Source organism: Suillus paluster, assembly GCF_016628075.1.
Source record: "Suillus paluster strain FC165 chromosome Unknown EDB91scaffold_3, whole genome shotgun sequence".
In the NCBI taxonomy this organism is placed as follows: Eukaryota; Fungi; Basidiomycota; class Agaricomycetes; order Boletales; family Suillaceae; genus Suillus; species Suillus paluster.
Window position 1 is genome coordinate 714,695 of NW_024537563.1, and position 17,572 is coordinate 732,266.

Below are 17,572 nucleotides of genomic sequence, written 5' to 3' on the forward strand. Positions count from 1 at the left end.
TATGACTCATTCTAAATACTAGTGTGGTCATCTTCATCGTTCTCGCTAGTATTGTGTGTCTGACTGCCCAGGGTGGCATGAAGCCGCGATCCTTGCACTGGCACTTCAAATGGCTGCAACACGCCACGTAAGACTGAGCTGGTCTTACTGTACATCAGACAGGGCATCCAGTAAGCTACGAGCTCTCGTCACTTTGGTCGCAGTAACGGATCCTCCATTCGAAAGATCGGTTGGTGCTGTGGCTGAGTCTGAAGTGACAGGATCTGTTGTCACCGAAGCTGCTACAGAATTGCACATCTGTACCAGGCTCTAGAAAGGGCATCATGAGCCCAAGTCTTCAAACAAGATGTGAAGACATACGTCTCGAATCCCCCCCTTCACATCTGCGAGATAGTTGGTCACTAGGGCAAAATGCTTCTCGGGTATCTGTGACAGAAAATTATAATCAGCTAACTGACAACCTCGCAGGAGAAACTCACCAGTTCTTCCGACCACAATTTTTTAATGAGCCATATCTGCCTGGCTTTATTAAACTTCCAGTTCGGTGGATCCTGGAATCGTGCATATGCATACGACAACGCTGTAAATCATTTCGTACTCAGTAAATAAACAAGCAAATTTGGTGGCATACCTTTCCGACTTTGATCAGACAGTGACTCATCCGCGCTAGGATCTGGGAAGGGTAGATCTGGCGGACGGTGGCCTTTCTTTTTCTTGCGCGGTTTGCTAGCAGAAGGGGTTTCTTCCAACTGTTTCTCCACCTTCCTCTTCTTCTTCTGTTGCGACTTCTCTACGGCAGCCTCGTCCGATGCATGGACCTTCGGATTGTTCAAATGTACGACCTGTCCCTCGAGTGCGGTTCCCTCCTGTTCCCCTGCATCCGAGTGCTTTTTCTTCTTCTTTTTCTTCTTTTCCTTCATACTTTCGTCACTTCCGTGGGCATCTTTCGACTGGCCATGCACCACATCTCCCAGGTGGTCCTTCTTCTTCTTTTTCTTGGGTGTCCGCTCCGTGTCACCTGTAGCTGAATCTGCTAGCTGGGCATTTTTGGACGCAATCTTTCCTGCGGAGGGTGCACTTGGGGGAGATAAGGGATTACTCGCGCTAGAATCTTGGGTCGCAGAAGCTGCTTGATCCTTAGGGGGGTTCATGGGTAACGCATCGCTAGCTATAGCCTCTCTGTGCTTCCTTTTCTTCGACTTTACGCGTACTTTACCTATATCCCCGGCATGAGAGTCCGCGGACTTGGATTCGTTGGACTTTTTGTGTGATTTGGGTGATCCATCCCCGATGGCTGTTACAGACATGCACAGTGCAGGACACGAGGGCTAGGATAATATATCGGTCCTAAGGCTTACCCGCGTATATTCGTCCTATTATGTAGCAGAATTCGAACACAAATTGGTCTGGACTCTGAGGTTGTGATTTCACTCACGCACGTGATAGGGTCGCCAGCTGAACACCCTAGAAATAGGTGTTTACGGTCTGTACTACTACTACGTATACAAAGCAAACTCACATCCTCACTCCATGGGTCTTACAATATCTTCCCTTTTCACGTCGTTGTCATCGCTGGTACGATGGAGCAAAGACCAGGATGTCCGTATACTCATGCTCGGCCTAGACTCGGCTGGAAAGGTGGGTCCACTTGCAAACATAATGTTATTCGGTTTCAAGTGTCTGAAAACGGGCTGGCGCTTTTGTAGACGACAATCCTGTACCGGTTACAGGTGAGTAATGTCCAAAATATATGCAGTCGAGGGCTGAATTGACTTGCAGATCGGAGAAGTGGTTTCTACGATTCCGAGTGAGTATGTTATCATTGCTTTGTGGGGTTTGGGGCTCATGGGGAACAACCCAGCAATTGGCTTTAATGTAGAGACTGTTCAGGTGTGTTTCGCAGGAAGCATGTGTATCCACTTCATTGACTATACCATCCAGTATAAAAACATTAAGTTCCAAGTGTGGGACCTTGGAGGACAGTCCAGCATACGGTATGTACAACTCAATCTTCGTCAGCAAATTCCTCACTGACGGTCGAAGGCCATATTGGCGATGTTACTTCCCAAACACATCTGCCATCATCTACGTCATCGATTCTTCGGATCATGCGCGGTTGACGACGTCACGGAGTGAACTGTTGACTATGCTTTCGGAAGATGAACTCAACGGCGTGCCACTCCTTGTATTCTGCAATAAGCAAGATGTCGAAGGTGCGCTAAAACCTGAAGATATCAGCGAACAACTTGGTCTCGCAGGTCGCGAGACATCAAGACCATGGAGTGTGCGTGGGAGCTGTGCAACAGAGGGAGCAGGTCTGGAGGATGGATTAGACTGGTCAGTGCCGTATCATGTGCCATGCCAACGAAATTAATGTATCCGGATGACAGGTTAGTGAATGCAATACAGAAAAAGTAGAATATGTGGCCCGTCCTCGCGGACGTACATCTTCATCTGCATATCTCTTCCCATCGTCTTCGGACAATGGTATACCCATTGGTGAAACAACCATAATTGATATTGTCCCATAATCTGCCCTATAGATCTGGATTCCGTTTTGCGAAGGATGACTATACACGACGGAGTACGCTAAACCATAACTCAATGACTGCTCCGACCACTCTCCACTTATATCACTGATAGCTTGTTATCTTTCTTGGCAGGGTCCTCGGTCCATTATAAGATGTAGACTCGACACCTGAGTTGGACTGTTCTCGCGGGAACTTGCACAGTTGCGCGAGTCGGATATTAGTCCATTGCACACCGATCTGCTTCACCTTCATATTTATCTTTCCGATCCACGCCAACGCCAGACAGGGTCGGAATCTATTCTGTGAACACGGAAACCTGGAGAATCACAAAATGACTACCCCGGTACGACCCTCCGAAAGAAGAACACACTCGGACAGTTAGCGGCTTTAGCCGTTGGAATTTGTGCATCGAGGGCCAAACTTCTCGTCGAAGCCTTGGCTTCGATGAGTACATCTCGCTCCTGAAGAATAGGGATGTTGATGAACCCACGTTCTTCTGGCAGACTTGTGTATTTCGACGATGGACGCATGACCTTCGCAGGGCCGGGAAGCATTTGAGGCTGTCAGGGTACTTTGGAAATATACTTCAGGCTACTTCTGTAGGTGCTTGTTTGACGCGCAAAAACCGCGGGTTTCTGTCGATCCGAGGTCATGATCATCCAGGAGAGGGTCCAAGATCAATAAATCAAGGACAGCTTTCTCGGCACCTGTACATCTGGTAAAGTTTCTTCTTTAGTGTTCTTACCATCTGCATAGCACTGGACCTCTTCGATGGCCTCAGCACCAAATAACGACGTGTAAGTATCGGGATGGGGACATGGAGTAATCGGTCAGCACTCCTACCTCTCGAAAACCCCCATCGCACCGCGACTAAAACACGCTAAACGGGACATGCTGACAGGATGTCCGGCATATGTGCTGGTCGAATGGCCTTCTATTGGATGGCTTTTGTGAACGACTTTAGGGTTATCAAACTGGTGGTACGTCCAGAGTATGTTGCAGTTGTCACGATTGTAAGTGACCAAAGGATCACGTTTTCGTCTTTCTGACCTTACCTATGATTCATCTTCCGTCTGCCTTGCCGTGAAGTATTTTCACTCCTAGTAACTTAGTGTCACAAATTGTGTGGGGCCACGTTTGTGGCCGAGTTCGAGCCTTCGACGGTTTATCGCCCTGCAGTGTCGCAATAGACTATGATAACCAAACTCTTTTTAATTTGCTTGATGTAATGAAGCACAAGTACTAATGCTTAGCAACAGTAAGTTCAATAATTTGCGCGACCTCCTATTCATCTCTTTGTGGTGTTGCGGGACCATCCATCCATTCAGAATTCATCAGATGTATGTGGTCGCAAGCGAAAAGGTCAGTCAATGTGCAAGTGTCATCTAAACGTTTGACCCAGTAAGATCCATATCACCAGGATTAATTGTGAAGAGATCTCTTCAATGGCAATAAACGAGATATACTACACGAACGTCAAGACACGTCTACTAATTTAGGTGGACCACAGCCACTCCCATTTCTGTTCTTCTGGATTGGCGACGCAGTTTTGATATACCTCCAAATCAGGTCTCCAGATTCGCACTGTCCCGTCATCAGCACAGCTCGCGACCATGTTCCTTGCCCAGTCGATTGCCCCAATTTCACTCGCTTGTCCACGGAAACGAACGGCTGGGGAAACTGGTTCATCAGCACCCATGCCGTACGATGCCGCTATTCTGCCAGCGTTGTTGATATCAAACAGGAAAAGGCTTCCAGCTCGGCTTGTGCTGCCACTTGCGAGCCAGCGTCCACACGGAGAAGTAGCTAGTCGGACATAGAACGAGTTTGTTTGCAGGTTTGGGTGGGTTTCAGTGCGATGTGGGGTAAGGGTGGGGTATGAATATGTATACAAACGAGAATCGGCACCGAGAGCGAACAAGAGGCCTGCGCTGGGACCCGATCCTTGGGACATGCTTGTGATCCCTCGACAACGAGCACCATGAAATGTGGTCGGATCTATGGTAGAGGAAAATAGTGGCTTGAATGACGGTTTTTTGGGGCTACGCTTTGAGGGCTTGTCTGAAGGAAGGCGAAGGTCCCAGTAGTGCAAGATGCTGCTGGGTAGATCAGCGGCGCACTTGAACCAAATATCCAACCCTTACCCATCAAATGATCCACTACTGACTAGTCCGTGAGGTCGGTCATCAGGGTAGAGAATATTTGTGACACCCCTGGGCAAAGGTCGAATCCTTTGTCTGCCTCCGGGAGCTTTATCTTGTCCGTGAGCGGCGGTGATCGTAATTACAGGTGTTCTTGCGGGAATTTCATCTTCATCGGACAAGTTGTTGACGCGCAAGTCGTACAAGCATAGCATTCCGTCCCTGCCACCCGTAGTCAAGAGGTCTCGATGCGTTGGATCCCAGGCAACGCATTTTACAGTGCTGGTATGACCATCAAGAATGGAAAGCAACTGTTGTGTCTCGACAGAGGATATTCTGGTGCTTTTGTCTCCGGATGCCGTAGCGAGAAGAGTGTCGTCCGCATTCCATTTAACGTCAAAGATGCCATTTTCATGGGGCTCCATGGTCACTCGGACAGGCTCTTCATTCAGGTCAGTATCAGTCACCGCCAAAGTGATGCGTTGAGACCTACCACAATCCCATTCTCTTCGTTTGGTTGTGTCAAGGATGTTGATGGATCCTTGCTCCGTAGCGACGGCAAGAAGGGGTACGCCATCACGTTTTGCACCTACATGATAAGTTAGTCGTAAAAGTTTCCAGGGGAAAAAATCATGCCATTGGAGTATGCACAGGCATAAGGAGGCGTGACGAAAGAATCAACTGTTCTTGAATGACATTTGAATACGTCCGATGTATTTGAGGAAACGAATGACTGCAGAATGTTGCGGGATGGCACTGCAGAGATTACTCAAAGAGACACACAAAATCAAGCCATAAGACTTACAAAACATTCGATGAGACCCAGTAGGATAGCCATTAGAATCTAGGCCCAACGTTCGAAACGCTACACGGCGACAACCTCGTCTTTTGACAGCGGCAACATCGTCCACTTCAACATCAACGTTAATTGTGTCCTTGCTCGACTCTCCTGTCATCAATCTCGGCCTCTTCGCAGGTGTTTCGTCAGACTGTGATATACGGCGCTTTGGTTTTCCATCGTCTAGTGATGTAACTGGTGTTGGAAGCTGAGATGCGTAGAAGTGCAGGCTCTCCCGAACATTGGTAGTATCGGAGAGAATTTCACTGCGAGGAGTCTCTGGACTATCAAGCATATTTGAAGAAGTTTTGTGGACGACGTAGGCACGGTGTTGGCCGAGAATGAGCGCAAGTTGAGCCGTTCGCGTCAGACACAATCGTCGCGTCGCGTCGCGTCACGTGCTGCGTGACTACCTCAAACCCCCTCGGCCGAAAAGCCGAGTTGTGCATGTTCGGCTCTCTTGCGAATTATCCTGTTCTTTCCACCAACGCCTACCGTCTAACGAACTAATACCATGGTATTCAGAGCACCCATCCGTTCAATGGCAACGGCTACCCGGCAGTCGTTAAAAATCGGGATGCTCCCAGCTGATGGGATTGGAAGGGAGGTTTTACCTGTTAGTGTTATTGTCTTCCACTAGTACAGATTGATAGACATGTCGGTCAGGGTGCAAAAGCTGCCATTCTGGCTCTTGGATCTTCCATACCGAAGCCAGAGTTTATCGACTTACTGGCTGGTTTCGAGTACTTCACCAAAACGGGAACCGCACTTCCTGATGAAACTGTGGAGGTGTTGAAAAATGAATGTGATTGCGCACTTTTTGGGGCTGTCAGGTATGCATGCATTTACCTTACGTGCAATGAACAGAGCCTAATGTGTGAATGGCGCCAGCTCTCCATCTCAAAAAGTGGCTGGGTATTCATCACCAATTGTTGCACTTCGCAAAAAGATGGATCTATACGCCAATATTCGGCCAGTGAAATCAGTGGGTTTGAGTTCGCTGTCCGACACTACCCGACGTATCCGTTAAGTGTTTCGCCAGGTTTCTTTTAATCCCGAAGAGAAGCCAGGCGTAGACCTTGTTGTCATTCGCGAAAACACCGAGTGCCTGGTAGTGCCATTTTCGTATGACATCTCTCTTTAACTTACTGGCGAAACAGTACGTCAAGCAGGAAACACAGACCGTCGGGGAACACGGCAAGGAGGCCCGGGCTACTCGCCTCATTACAGAACGGGCTTCCCGCCGAATTGGTGAGATGGCCTTCAAAATGGCATTGGAGCGCCCTCGTAAGGTAGTCAATCACTCATTGCTAAGGTATTTCCGCTGATGCATCAGGTTAGCATCTGACCGTAATTCACAAATCGAACGTCCTTTCTGTCACTGATGGCCTGTTCCGCGAGACGGTTCGTGCGATACCAACGTCGCCTGGTGTAGATGGCAAGTATGATGGTGTAACAATTGCCGAGCAGCTTGTAGATAGTGCTGTGTACAGGTGCGTAAAACGATTTGATTATTTACATACAATGACCTATACTGCGTTCCAAGATTGTTCCGCGAGCCCCAGTACGTCTATCATTGAAGGCTAGATATGGCCGTTGATCACCTCTTAGAATTTATGACGTGATGGTCGCCCCCAATCTCTACGGCGACATCCTTTCGTGCGTCTGTCTTTGGTCACATTTCTACACTGTTTGACTCGCTTGATGTAGGGATGCAGCAGCAGCGTTGGTGGGGTCTCTTGGCCTAGTGCCTTCTGTCAATGCAGGAGATTCGTTTGTAATGGGCGAGCCGTAAGCGACGACTCATGTCGGCTAAGATTCAGTTCATTAATTAACTTTCATAGCGTCCACGGCTCTGCACCAGATATCGCCGGACAAAATATCGCTAACCCTTTGGCAGCCATTCGCTCAGCGGCAATGATGTTGCGTCATATAGGATATGGAGATGGTGCAGATCGGATTGAAAGGGCTGTGGACTCTGTTCTCAGGGAAGGCAAGGTTCTAACACCTGATCTGGGTGGCAAGAGTAAGACAAGTGAAGTTGTGGATGAGGTGACGAAGCGGATATAACGGTGTAGCTGAATTGTAACCTTATGTTAAGGTTAGGGGTTGATATATTAATTAAAAAAGGAGATTTGTTCCCACATGCCTCATGTTCGTGCTTCTTGGGTGAACGGTTCACGCGTGTCTAGGTGAATCTAACTCCATCTATTTCCCACTCAACTCATCACTTGCACGGTCTACTCCAGGGCGCGAATCAGGTTATCGATCTACGCTATTTGGGGAATCTTATCTGTATTGCCCTGATCTAGTTCATTAACTTGGTTCAACCGAACGGCGTCCTCGAGTAGCCTCGAGCCTTTCATTTCTTGTCTTTACGCGTGTTAAGTGCGTCACTAAACACGAGTCTCTCAATCTGCGTAGCCTGTGTGGGGTAAAATGCCCAAGAATACCAATAACAAGAAGGGCAAGCAGAAGGAGATCCCTGCAGCAGCACCTGCACTTGCACCTGCACCTGCACCCCCCCCCACCACCACCACCACCGGCGCCTCCCCCACCGCCAGCTCCTCCAATGATGACGATAGATACGATCGAGGAAGAGGATGATGATTTTGGTGCATCCGGTGAGTCCTTTTTTCTCGTCTCATATCTATGCCCATGGGATTCTGAATGATATCTCCCACGAAGATAATATGGACGCCGATGACCATAATGAGGACTCTTGGGAGCAAATGCATGATGCCGGCGCTGGTCACCAGGATGTGAACGGCTGGGCGTCCAATGATCCTCAAAATAGCAACGGAGGCTGGACGAATGATGAACAATGGGAGACGAGCGCTCCTCCCCAGGAAGAGATGCCACCACAACCACCGCAGAAGGATGGTGGCAAGTCGCAGAAAAAGCAGCAGCACCAATACCAGTACAATCAACATCAACACCAACAGCATCACCAACACCAACAGCACCACCAGCCTCAAAATAATGATGGATGGGGAGGCGGTGGCGGAGCTTGGGATAATGCTGGAGGAACACCAGCACCAGCGAAAAAGCAGGCCCCGAAAGGTAACTGGAGTCAAACCACTCAGCGCGCTATGAATGAGCCTGCCTGGAGTAACTGGGGCCACGAAGCTGGTTGGGAACAAGGCGGAGATACCTCGGAAACCGAGGAAGAAGAAGACGAAGACGAAGAAGAAGAATGGCCCGATCCAGGCGATCAATGGGGTGCACCGCCGGCGATGGCGTGGCCTCAGCAGCAGGCTACCCACGCACCACGAGCGTACGCTCAGAAGCCGCCTGCCCAGGCACCACAGATGCATGTTCAGCATCACCCGAGCCAGCCGAGTAGTTGGCAGATGTGGGGCGAAGAGGCACGGAGATTACCCAAGGTGACTTTTGATTCCGTTATCGTATCCTCTCCCAGCTCCCCTGGGAGTATCACAGTCCTATATCAGTTGAAACGATCCCGAATTTTGAGAGCACTGCTTAATCAATCACAACAGAACCAACAACCGTACGCTGTCGCCAATCCGCCGCCAGGTACTGGCGGCTATTTCCAGCCGCAAGGCGCAAATAAACAATGGTCTCAGCAGCAAGGCGCTATGGCCGCCGCATTCCGGCAGCAACAGGAGCAAGCTTACGCTCTAGCTCAGGCACAGAGTCAGCACAAGCAGCTTCAGCTTCAGCAGCAACAACAGCACCAAAATCAGGTGCAACCGGATGAAGCTTACCCACTGGCTCATGTGCAGAGTCAGCTCAGGCAGCAGCAGCAACACCGGAGTCAGCCGCCACAGGATGACGCTTATGCTTTAGCTCGTGCGAATTTACGCAGGCAGCTGCAACACCACCCGAACCCGAACCAACCACAACACGAAGGGAAGAAGAATAAGAAGGACAAAGAGAACAAGCAGCATCATCAGAGCAAGGAGAAGAAACGCCACCAACAGGAACAGCCGGAGCATGAGAACGATGTCTGGGGTTTGGGCGAGGGCTGGCAAGATCTTGAAGACGATCCTGAGGAATACGACGATACGCATGATGAATGGGATCGACGAGTACATTTCTCGCCCCCTCGCACTGCTCCTTCCGTCGTTCCATCTGCGGTGGTGGAAAACTTCACCGTTAATGCATTCCCCCCAAATAAGCTCGGGCTATCGGCGTTCAACACGGCGTCGAAAACACTTAGATACGCATACCACGGAACAGCGACCTCCATGGATAGTGGCCCGGCCCGCAACAGCACGCAAGATTATGCAGACTTTATCGAGTCTAAGGGGGCTGCACTGAAACCTGTGGCAAGCGCCTTTTTCGGTCGAAATTCACGCATGGCGAAGGACCGTTTCCACTGGATGTTCTCGCCTGACAAAGACGAGCGCGTCGCTTCTTTGTTGTCATGGATCCAGTCGGCATCGCATGGACTGGGCTCGTTTGGCGTAAGTTGAATCTCCCTATCTGATTATTCATAGTCTTGACTCTTGGATCCATTCTGAAAGTTGCATAAATTTTTACAAACACGAGAGCGCGGTGCTCTCATAGTGAATGCCGATTATCGGCCTTCAAAGTCACCCAATGAACCAGCTTTTGATTGGTTAACATACCCGGAGTTACAAAAGACCATGGATCGCACTCTGCAAGAGTCGGTGGCACATTACGATCCTTCTGTGCTGGTGGTCGTCTTCGTATTTCTCCCTTCCAAGTCGGGTAATAGCCTTGCTATATGGCGCCGCAAGATTGCGGTTCCGAATGATGTACGCCTAGCGTATCAGGCGCAGATAACCCAGGTTATAGCTACTCTTCACAGAGACTATCCTGTACACGTAGATGAGTATGTCGTATTGGCAGGATTGGTCTTCGTTCGATTGACTTTTGTGTCAGGATACCTCCCCCCAAAACACAGCCTCCCAACCCTCCTCCAAAGAAACGCAAGTGGTGGAAGTTGTGGCTATCTACGTGAACATTTGCTTTTGTACAGATACCTTGTAGCATTAATGGTCTGTTGGGTTTATTCGACGCTGTGTCTTGAAAATGTAGGTGTAGTTGTATAATTGTTGCTTTCATCGTCACGCGTCACCACTTATCACTTTCATGTATTCGTACGTAGTGTTTTGGAAATGCTTTCCTGTTGTCGTAATCAAAATATCATGAATGTGCTAGTCTCCCCTAGCCATACCTTCGTACGTATGAAGTGAATTTACTGGACCTCGCAAGAATCGGCATGGCCTACAGAAATAATACTGCGGTTGGCCAGCTATCGGTACACCATGAATGAATCGTGAAAATGTTTAGACTTCCGTTATAATCGACTCTGGGTATCCGGTTGCAGGTACTTACCTCGGCCCCTCCGACTGCGCTGTGCAGAATTTGAGTGCAAGTCGGCGAAGCCTTTCAACACCATGACCATCGATGGCACTCGGCGTAGTGCCATGATACAACTCTACTTCGTACATGAATGCGGCAACATCAGCCAGTGAGATACCCAGCTGCGGGAGAAGTGCCAGGCGTTCGCTGTAAGAAGCGGTGTCAGCCATGAATGGCGTATCATAGAATGACGCAATTCAAGATTCCGCTTGCCTGGTCAGCTTTCTCTCCTCACGAAGTTGCTTCAGAGTGTTCTGCGTTGTTATATCGAACGCATCGCGTTCCGCACGAAGGTGTTTGAAGCTGCGACGCAGCTGAACGACTTCCGACCTTGCAGCCTCAAGTGAGACTGAAGTACGATGTAATTCCACCTTCTGAATGGCATTCTCAGTCGCAGAAGTCTTCAATTCCTTCCGCAAAGCAGTAGTAGTGGCTGAGAGTTCGTCCAGCCTTATAGATAGAGCAGATATGCGTCTCTTGGACAGCAGATATGGTAGGGCAGCGAGTGGTGTCAAAAACACTACTAGCACTGCAAAATGGGTGATAGCTGGACGTTTTTGAAAGAAGTTTGTTTGTGCATCCAGCGCGGATGGGGGGGAAGTATCCGTGATAGTGTTTTCTCGCGGTCTGGCCTCCATGTCATTGAAGAAGAGCCGAACAGAAGGAAGTGGAAGCCGATGGCAGTACAGGGGAATGGCTTAGGTAATTAGTGTACCGGTGACTGGCGGCTTTCCGCCAGGCCTCGTTGTATTCTGCAGGCAAAGGTCACAAGGCTCTGCTATTAGCAGTTAACGTCTATTTCTGCAGGCAATGCTACATTTCCCTGGCTGATAACTTTCATATATAATTTGTCGGTCTTTATCCTTTCTTTCTTACTGGATGTCGCCCGAGGCGCCGATAGCCACGCCATTGGCTGCGGCTTTATGTGTTTCTCCAGATATGGTGTCTAGCACGCTTCGACTCGATCAACAACACGCCTTTTCTGGCTCTGACTCGGAGCGCACTCAAGTCTCCCAGGATGATGAGGAACAAGCATTGGAGACCCATGAGGTCATTGAGCTTCAAGCATTCAGCGAGCGGAAAGCTTGGATAGAAGATAAAATCAAAGTACGGATATGTCATTGTTATCCCTGTTTTCATATTAAAGGGTCTTAGTTCTTAGAGACACTTCCTCCTATCGAGGTTTTTGTTGGGTTGGATGCTATACGAACGTCTGCAGAAGATATCCCCGGTTTACCCACTCGCGAACAGCTGCAGGAATGGCTCACGGAACATGATAGGATTGAGAAGGAGACAGAAATTTTTGACTCTGGGGAACTCAAGAAACTTAGGGCGCTCACTAAAGGTACTTATGGGTCTTCCGTCTTTCATGCGAATAAGTACTGACGACAGTGACAGCTGCCACACAAAGACATCTTTCGCCGGAAGATACTGATGTTATTGAACTCACGCTTACGACCATCTTTGAACTCGACAAGCTCCTCCACCTTCTGCGGGACCGCTCTGAAAACCTTGATCTTCTGGGTGTCAGGCTAACGTGGGAAGAGCAACGCCGCGCAGCCTGGAGCGACCGCCGGAAGATCCTCGCTGATATCGAGAATTTCCTCGTCACCCGTGCCAGATGGTCACCCTCCATCTACGAATTCATGGCCAAACCTGAAGAAAAAACCTTGAATCGTCGCGGCTCCGTAGCTTCCATGGCTTCAGATACGTCTGTTACATCGAATGCTGGTTTCTCCCGCGGCGCCCGTTTCAAGCTTGCCGAACTCCTGTCACGGGATGCTGCGCAGTTTGCCGGCAGAGTGTCGTCTCTTAGGCACGGAAAGATCGCTGCAGCTGGCAAAGCTCTGGACAAGTTGATAGACAACAGTCGCAGACCTGTCCCCGAGGAGCTGTTGGATGAGCAGGACAAGCTCGAAGACAAAGGCATCAACGAGATGGAACACATTGGCAAATTCGTCATGAATGTCGTTACGCAATGGCGAAAGTGAGACTTCTGACCTCCTCGACGGTCGTTTTGCTGATCGCTCGTCAGAGCTGATGAAGTCTACGTCGAAACGATGAAAGATGACAACGCCGCCCAAAACCTTTTGGAAGAAATCGAAACCTCAAAGCTTTATCACCCGACTCACCGCCAGAGTACCAGTTTCCTCTCTCGCGCAGAGACCCTTGTGAAAAGGCTTGCCATGAGGGGTAACCCCACCGCAAGTGGTGGCTCCTTCCCGCGACCACACCACGTTCTCTTTCCCGATCAAAAATCAGCCAACCAGACCATTAATCAATTATTGGCCTCAGAACTTGCTTCCACTTCGGATCTGGTTGCCAAAGTGGATTCCCTTGCTAAGGAGTACAGAGCCGGCTATGAAGCTGTTAAGGATGTCGAGTCCTTGTCCCGGTCTGCCGAAGAATTAATGGCAATTTTCAAGTCTGTCATCGATCGCCTTGAAAATGGAGTCACTGCGTGTGATGGTGACGGTACCTCTCCTAGTCTCATGTCGGAGGATTGTTTGCATCCTACTGCGCATTCCGCGTTTCTCACTTTCCTACCATCAATCACTCAAGAGGTGGAGCAATCATGCGCTCAAGCTGACCGTCTGCTGCGAGCATTCCGAGTGGTCCTTCTCAATGTGGACCGACCCGGTATTGACCAAACGTTCAAGGAAAATGCTGTCGCTCAGATCGAGGCTTTGATTGCTGTTCGCGACAAGGCTGCTGCGATTTGCGCCGACGTGAACGCAAGAGTCGGCAGACTCCGTGTCGTCAGGAGAGTCTGGTCGATCATAGATGGCGTACTGAATGAGCTCGAGGATACTCGGAGCGAGGTCGCCGACCTGATGGAGAAAGACAGATGGAAACAGCAGGCTGGTCAAAGTGCAGAACCTCTGACTCCGGAGACGCCACCTCAAGATGTCCTTCCTACACCCTCAGTGTCGTCTAGCGATATACTTGGTCGTTTAGAGGCTGTCCGCCAGACCCTCACAAATGACGTGATGCATCCCCTGGCCACATTGACTGGAATACTCGAGAAGCCCCTCGACGAATTCCTCTCTCGTACCTCTGGGGGACTATGTGGGCGCTTGGAGAGTGTGAAGCAGATGGTCGTCCTTCTGGATGCTATTCGGTCACAATCTGCAGCCATGACCTCCTTTCAGGAAGGCGTTCATGAGCTCCAGGTTCGGGTTGAAGACCTCAAGATCCAATATGATGCGACCATCGATGATGTTCTCGATGGCCAACTACGCGGTGCATCCCTGGCTAACACACAAGATCAGCTCAAGGACGAGTCAGATGCGCTCCATAGCACTGCCTATGCATTTACGAACACCGTGGCTCAGCGGATACCATTCCTCTCTCAACACGCCTCTGATCAAGGAAACGCACCTACCATCGTCCGGAAGAGGTTCTCGTCAACGGGGAGCATAAGACTTGTCACATTCGATGTCCCAGCAACCATCGAAGCTCCATTTACGTTGCGCAGCCTCGATGACGTCGTTCGCGGAGATTCCAATTTACTAGTCATGCGTCTCTCAGGGGATGTGCAAAGCCTCAAGCAGAAGGCTGAACATCTTCAGCTGGCATCCATGACCAAAGATTCCGATTCCGAATTGTCGTCGGTGGCTGATGACCTGCGCGGTGTCAATGAAGAACTTGGCTTGCTCAGAGCATTCCTAGCCTCCATATCTCAAACAGACGAGAAGCTTGGTCCGCTGCAAGAACTATCAGAGCAGCTCGATAGACACTTATCACAACACCGTTCTCGCCTATCGCGCCGCCTCTCCTTGATCCGTGAATCCTTGCGTAAAATGGAGTCCGTACCTTGCTCGCATGATCCTCGTATCTATGAGACTCTCATCATGTCACGAAGGAGAGAAGTGGATGATCTCGAGATCAAGTTGAACGCCTGGGCCGATAGTACAGATATGCTTCGGGGCGAGTTGTCCGCTGCGCTCACCACGGAGGCCAATCGTATCGAGGCGGTGAAACTCAAAGAGGAACAAGAAGCGGAGGAGAGAAGGCGTCGGGCTGAACTTGAACTCAGGGAAGCAGAGGCAAGAGGAAGAGAAGAGGAAGAGCGCAGAGAAGCAGGGAGGCTAAGGATTGAGAAGGAGCTGCGCGAACGACAGAAGCGGGAGGAGTTGGAGCGTTTGGAGGCCGAGCGTCAGGTGCAGGAACGCGAACGACAGGAGCGGGAAGAGTCGGAACGTTTGGAGGCCGAGCGTCAGACGCAGGAACGCGAACGACAGGAGCGAGAAGAGTTGGATCGTTTGGAACGCGAGCGTCAGGCGCATGAACGCGAGCAACAGGAGCGGGAAGAGTTGGATCGTTTGGAGGCCGAACGTCAGGCGCGCGAACGCGAACGTCTTGAAGCTGAGGCTCAAAGGAAGGGGAACATTGAGCTACAGGATACCGACCGTATCAAGGAGGAGCGGGACCTGCAGGAAAGAGATGAATTGCAACCATCTGAAGGTCAGGAGGTCAGGTTTTGTTGTTTGCCGATGAGTTCTAACCTTTTGTATTAGATGTATTTGGGTTGCGTATTGCTCCTTCTCCGTCACCGACGAAAACCCAACAGAGAAATGACCTGCTGGATAAAGTCGTCTCGCTGAGGAAACGTCTTCGTTCTATCGGCATCAACGAGGTCGCACGTCCTGCAGCTAACTCGAATTCTTCCAATCATCTACCAACTCTGGAGCAATACGGGAAAATGAATGCTCGCTTTGCGACTATACTCTCTGAACTTTCCGAACTTTGTGCGCTGCCTTCTTCGACGTTATCCCCTGCTGCAGATATGGAGTTGCGATCGGCAAAATCAGAAGTGGAAGCATCTGCTGAGTTGATGCAACGAATTCGACAATTAGCCGACCTATCTGACGTCGCTCATCGCTGCGATATGGCTCTCAGTGACCTGCTTGAGCACATTGACAGTTATCCTTCTCCTCCAAGTGGACCACTATCTAGCACGCACGTCTCGACACTTCGTTTGCCCCCAGAAGAACAACTCGGAGCTCGCATTGGTTTCACGAAGCGCACTGTTGCTCAAGTGGCGGCATACATAGAATCAGTCCAGGATGATGCTCGCGCCAGTTCTGAACATCGACGCGTTCAGCAGACATGGGTTGAGTTGGAAGAAATGGCCAACGACAGGATCTGCGGCAAGAAATTCCGTCCTGCTAGTGTCCTCAGCTCTGGTAGGAATAGCAGTGCATCTGGTATCAGCTCTGGAGCCACTGGTCACACCAGGAAGGCCAGCGGCTATTCCAATCTCTCAGTAAGAGGACCTGCCAATGGGCGTTTACTAGCTCCAGCCCATCCAAGCCCTCGCCGAGTAGCGTCTGGCGATTTTCAAACCCGACCTCGGCCCTCCAGTAAACTTTCTATGCTATCCACAATTAGCATCTCAAGATCAATATCAGGGCCCATGGCAGCGCCCTCGCCATCATCGGCTTCATGTTCTCTGCACAGTTCAACTTTTGCATCTCGTCAGCGTACTGCTAGTCTATCTGGTAATGCGCCCCCTATCACACCAGCGAAGCGACCTCCCCTCCCTACTCGTCCCCGGGCGCAGACACGCTCGAGGGCCTCGCCCACTCCTTCGGAAGTTTCCGTCATCGCGCGTTCCGCCGCAACTCACTCAAGGTCGTCCTCATCTATGTCCACATGGGCCCGTGCGCCGCGACAGTCATTCCCCACCTCAAACAAAGTTCAGACGCCCCCGAGGAAAACGCAACCGCAAGAGCGGAAAACCTACGTTGCTAATCCTAAGAACAAGCTGGACGTTGCGGTTGGAGATGTCGTCAATAAATTACCAGTCAACATCAACATCGAGGTAGTCGCCGACACTTGGAAGGATCAAAGCGGGAAATACTGGATTGGTGACCAGGAGCCAAAGTTATGCTTTTGTCGCATATTGCGCTCGCAGACTGTTATGGTGCGTGTTGGTGGTGGTTGGCAGGAATTATCAAAGTAAGCACACAGAGCCTTTACTGGATGTCTCGCTAACATGACATGTAGGTTTATCAAGGATCACTTCGCAGACATTTTTCGCATTATACCCCCAGAGTCTCCCCCAAAATTCGGCTCTCCCCGCTTTGGGTCTCGAGAAGAGAAGTGGATCAGCTCCGCAACTTTGCTTGAAGCACCTGAAATTGTCACTACTCCTCCGCCTCGTACCCCTGAACCTAGAGGTCCTTTCCTTCCTTCTTTCACCATCTCGACTCCAGGAGCGCGAAGCCCACAGTCAGTAAAGTCCACGCCATCATCGGGGTCTCCCTTGGCTCCACTTCAGTTTATGAGGCGAGCGGATCCGGAAGCAATTCGTCCAGTAACGCCATCGAAGCCACATCGACCTCGAACAAGTATTCCTAACACCCCAGCTCGGCATAATCTATGGAGGCCATGATAATCATACAATTCCATCCACTCGCATATTATTGGACATTCTACTCCCGATACCTCCCTCATCTACTCTCAATTATTACATTCGTGTTTCATGGATACCAGTTGCACCACATTTCTTGCTATGTATTCGTTGTGTTGTTTAGGCTTTGTTAACATCGATGTTCAGGATTACGGTGCATCAGCACCTAAATAGACTTAAGTATGATAGGCTCCATGAGTCAACCATGAGCGCTCTTTATCATGACTGAACTTACAGTAGTTTCCTTTTTTGAACAATTTCAAATTAGAAGCAGTACCGTTTCTCCTTG

The 17,572-nt window shown here is 50.1% G+C and overlaps 7 protein-coding genes across 7 annotated transcripts; 4 read left to right on the forward strand and 3 right to left on the reverse strand.

The window, feature by feature from the left end:
• Positions 1-61: 61 nt before the first annotated feature.
• On the reverse strand, positions 62-1,406 carry EDB91DRAFT_416687 (uncharacterized protein). The gene is made up of 4 exons (XM_041327200.1): positions 632-1,406; positions 480-580; positions 361-426; positions 62-309 (listed from the first exon to the last, which is right to left on the reverse strand). The coding sequence occupies exons 1-4, from the start codon at positions 1,305-1,307 to the stop codon at positions 145-147; spliced, it is 1,008 nt and encodes a 335-aa protein (XP_041183111.1). The 5' UTR covers positions 1,308-1,406; the 3' UTR covers positions 62-144.
• Positions 1,407-1,424: 18 nt separating this feature from the next.
• EDB91DRAFT_416780 (small monomeric GTPase) lies at positions 1,425-2,642 on the forward strand. Its single transcript, XM_041327201.1, has 6 exons — positions 1,425-1,638; positions 1,707-1,730; positions 1,780-1,890; positions 1,942-1,994; positions 2,044-2,337; positions 2,391-2,642. The coding sequence occupies exons 1-6, from the start codon at positions 1,531-1,533 to the stop codon at positions 2,416-2,418; spliced, it is 618 nt and encodes a 205-aa protein (XP_041183112.1). The 5' UTR covers positions 1,425-1,530; the 3' UTR covers positions 2,419-2,642.
• A 1,284-nt stretch (positions 2,643-3,926) lies between these two features.
• Positions 3,927-5,957, reverse strand: EDB91DRAFT_1099795 (WD40-repeat-containing domain protein). The gene is made up of 5 exons (XM_041317150.1): positions 5,478-5,957; positions 5,309-5,428; positions 5,166-5,261; positions 4,676-5,114; positions 3,927-4,627 (listed from the first exon to the last, which is right to left on the reverse strand). Exons 1-5 carry the CDS (start codon positions 5,803-5,805, stop codon positions 4,027-4,029), a joined length of 1,584 nt encoding a protein of 527 aa, XP_041183113.1. The 5' UTR covers positions 5,806-5,957; the 3' UTR covers positions 3,927-4,026.
• A 10-nt stretch (positions 5,958-5,967) lies between these two features.
• Positions 5,968-7,656, forward strand: EDB91DRAFT_1099796 (mitochondrial NAD-homo-isocitrate dehydrogenase LysB). The gene is made up of 9 exons (XM_041317151.1): positions 5,968-6,126; positions 6,177-6,343; positions 6,402-6,495; positions 6,553-6,621; positions 6,671-6,802; positions 6,852-7,003; positions 7,122-7,169; positions 7,221-7,301; positions 7,355-7,656. The coding sequence occupies exons 1-9, from the start codon at positions 6,025-6,027 to the stop codon at positions 7,578-7,580; spliced, it is 1,071 nt and encodes a 356-aa protein (XP_041183114.1). The 5' UTR covers positions 5,968-6,024; the 3' UTR covers positions 7,581-7,656.
• On the forward strand, positions 7,656-10,606 carry EDB91DRAFT_1099809 (uncharacterized protein; the record flags this gene model as incomplete). Its single annotated transcript, XM_041317152.1, has 6 exons — positions 7,656-7,664; positions 8,005-8,134; positions 8,199-8,896; positions 9,011-9,940; positions 10,001-10,332; positions 10,383-10,606. The coding sequence occupies 6 exons, from the start codon at positions 7,656-7,658 to the stop codon at positions 10,459-10,461; spliced, it is 2,178 nt and encodes a 725-aa protein (XP_041183115.1). The 3' UTR covers positions 10,462-10,606.
• EDB91DRAFT_1099810 (uncharacterized protein) lies at positions 10,607-11,625 on the reverse strand. Its single transcript, XM_041317153.1, has 2 exons — positions 11,079-11,625; positions 10,607-11,012 (listed from the first exon to the last, which is right to left on the reverse strand). Exons 1-2 carry the CDS (start codon positions 11,501-11,503, stop codon positions 10,835-10,837), a joined length of 603 nt encoding a protein of 200 aa, XP_041183116.1. The 5' UTR covers positions 11,504-11,625; the 3' UTR covers positions 10,607-10,834.
• A 3-nt stretch (positions 11,626-11,628) lies between these two features.
• EDB91DRAFT_1099814 (uncharacterized protein) lies at positions 11,629-17,562 on the forward strand. Its single transcript, XM_041317154.1, has 6 exons — positions 11,629-11,972; positions 12,021-12,210; positions 12,264-12,852; positions 12,901-15,332; positions 15,386-16,829; positions 16,878-17,562. The coding sequence occupies exons 1-6, from the start codon at positions 11,745-11,747 to the stop codon at positions 17,263-17,265; spliced, it is 5,271 nt and encodes a 1,756-aa protein (XP_041183117.1). The 5' UTR covers positions 11,629-11,744; the 3' UTR covers positions 17,266-17,562.
• Positions 17,563-17,572: the final 10 nt, after the last annotated feature.

Bases quoted from the DNA above. Each gene is read 5' to 3' on its own strand.
- EDB91DRAFT_1099814 (XM_041317154.1), top strand. From the start codon at position 11,745: ATGTCGCCCGAGGCGCCGATAGCCACGCCATTGGCTGCGGCTTTATGT. The intron at 12,853-12,900 runs GTGAGACTTCTG...ATCGCTCGTCAG, and splicing joins GTCGTTACGCAATGGCGAAA to AGCTGATGAAGTCTACGTCG. The intron at 16,830-16,877 runs GTAAGCACACAG...CATGACATGTAG, and splicing joins GGTTGGCAGGAATTATCAAA to GTTTATCAAGGATCACTTCG.
- EDB91DRAFT_1099796 (XM_041317151.1), top strand. From the start codon at position 6,025: ATGGTATTCAGAGCACCCATCCGTTCAATGGCAACGGCTACCCGGCAG. The intron at 6,622-6,670 runs GTAGTGCCATTT...CTGGCGAAACAG, and splicing joins GCGAAAACACCGAGTGCCTG to TACGTCAAGCAGGAAACACA. The intron at 6,803-6,851 runs GTAGTCAATCAC...GCATCAGGTTAG, and splicing joins CATTGGAGCGCCCTCGTAAG to CATCTGACCGTAATTCACAA.
- EDB91DRAFT_416780 (XM_041327201.1), top strand. From the start codon at position 1,531: ATGGGTCTTACAATATCTTCCCTTTTCACGTCGTTGTCATCGCTGGTA. The intron at 1,639-1,706 runs GTGGGTCCACTT...GCGCTTTTGTAG, and splicing joins GCCTAGACTCGGCTGGAAAG to ACGACAATCCTGTACCGGTT. The intron at 1,995-2,043 runs GTATGTACAACT...TGACGGTCGAAG, and splicing joins GGAGGACAGTCCAGCATACG to GCCATATTGGCGATGTTACT.
- EDB91DRAFT_1099795 (XM_041317150.1), bottom strand. From the start codon at position 5,805: ATGCTTGATAGTCCAGAGACTCCTCGCAGTGAAATTCTCTCCGATACT. The intron at 5,429-5,477 runs GTAAGTCTTATG...TAATCTCTGCAG, and splicing joins TGGGTCTCATCGAATGTTTT to TGCCATCCCGCAACATTCTG. The intron at 4,628-4,675 runs GTAAGGGTTGGA...TCTACCCAGCAG, and splicing joins AGTAGTGGATCATTTGATGG to CATCTTGCACTACTGGGACC.
- EDB91DRAFT_416687 (XM_041327200.1), bottom strand. From the start codon at position 1,307: ATGTCTGTAACAGCCATCGGGGATGGATCACCCAAATCACACAAAAAG. The intron at 581-631 runs GTATGCCACCAA...AATGATTTACAG, and splicing joins GTCTGATCAAAGTCGGAAAG to CGTTGTCGTATGCATATGCA. The intron at 310-360 runs GTATGTCTTCAC...TGCCCTTTCTAG, and splicing joins TGAAGGGGGGGATTCGAGAC to AGCCTGGTACAGATGTGCAA.
- EDB91DRAFT_1099810 (XM_041317153.1), bottom strand. From the start codon at position 11,503: ATGGAGGCCAGACCGCGAGAAAACACTATCACGGATACTTCCCCCCCA. The intron at 11,013-11,078 runs GCAAGCGGAATC...CGCTTCTTACAG, and splicing joins GAGGAGAGAAAGCTGACCAG to CGAACGCCTGGCACTTCTCC.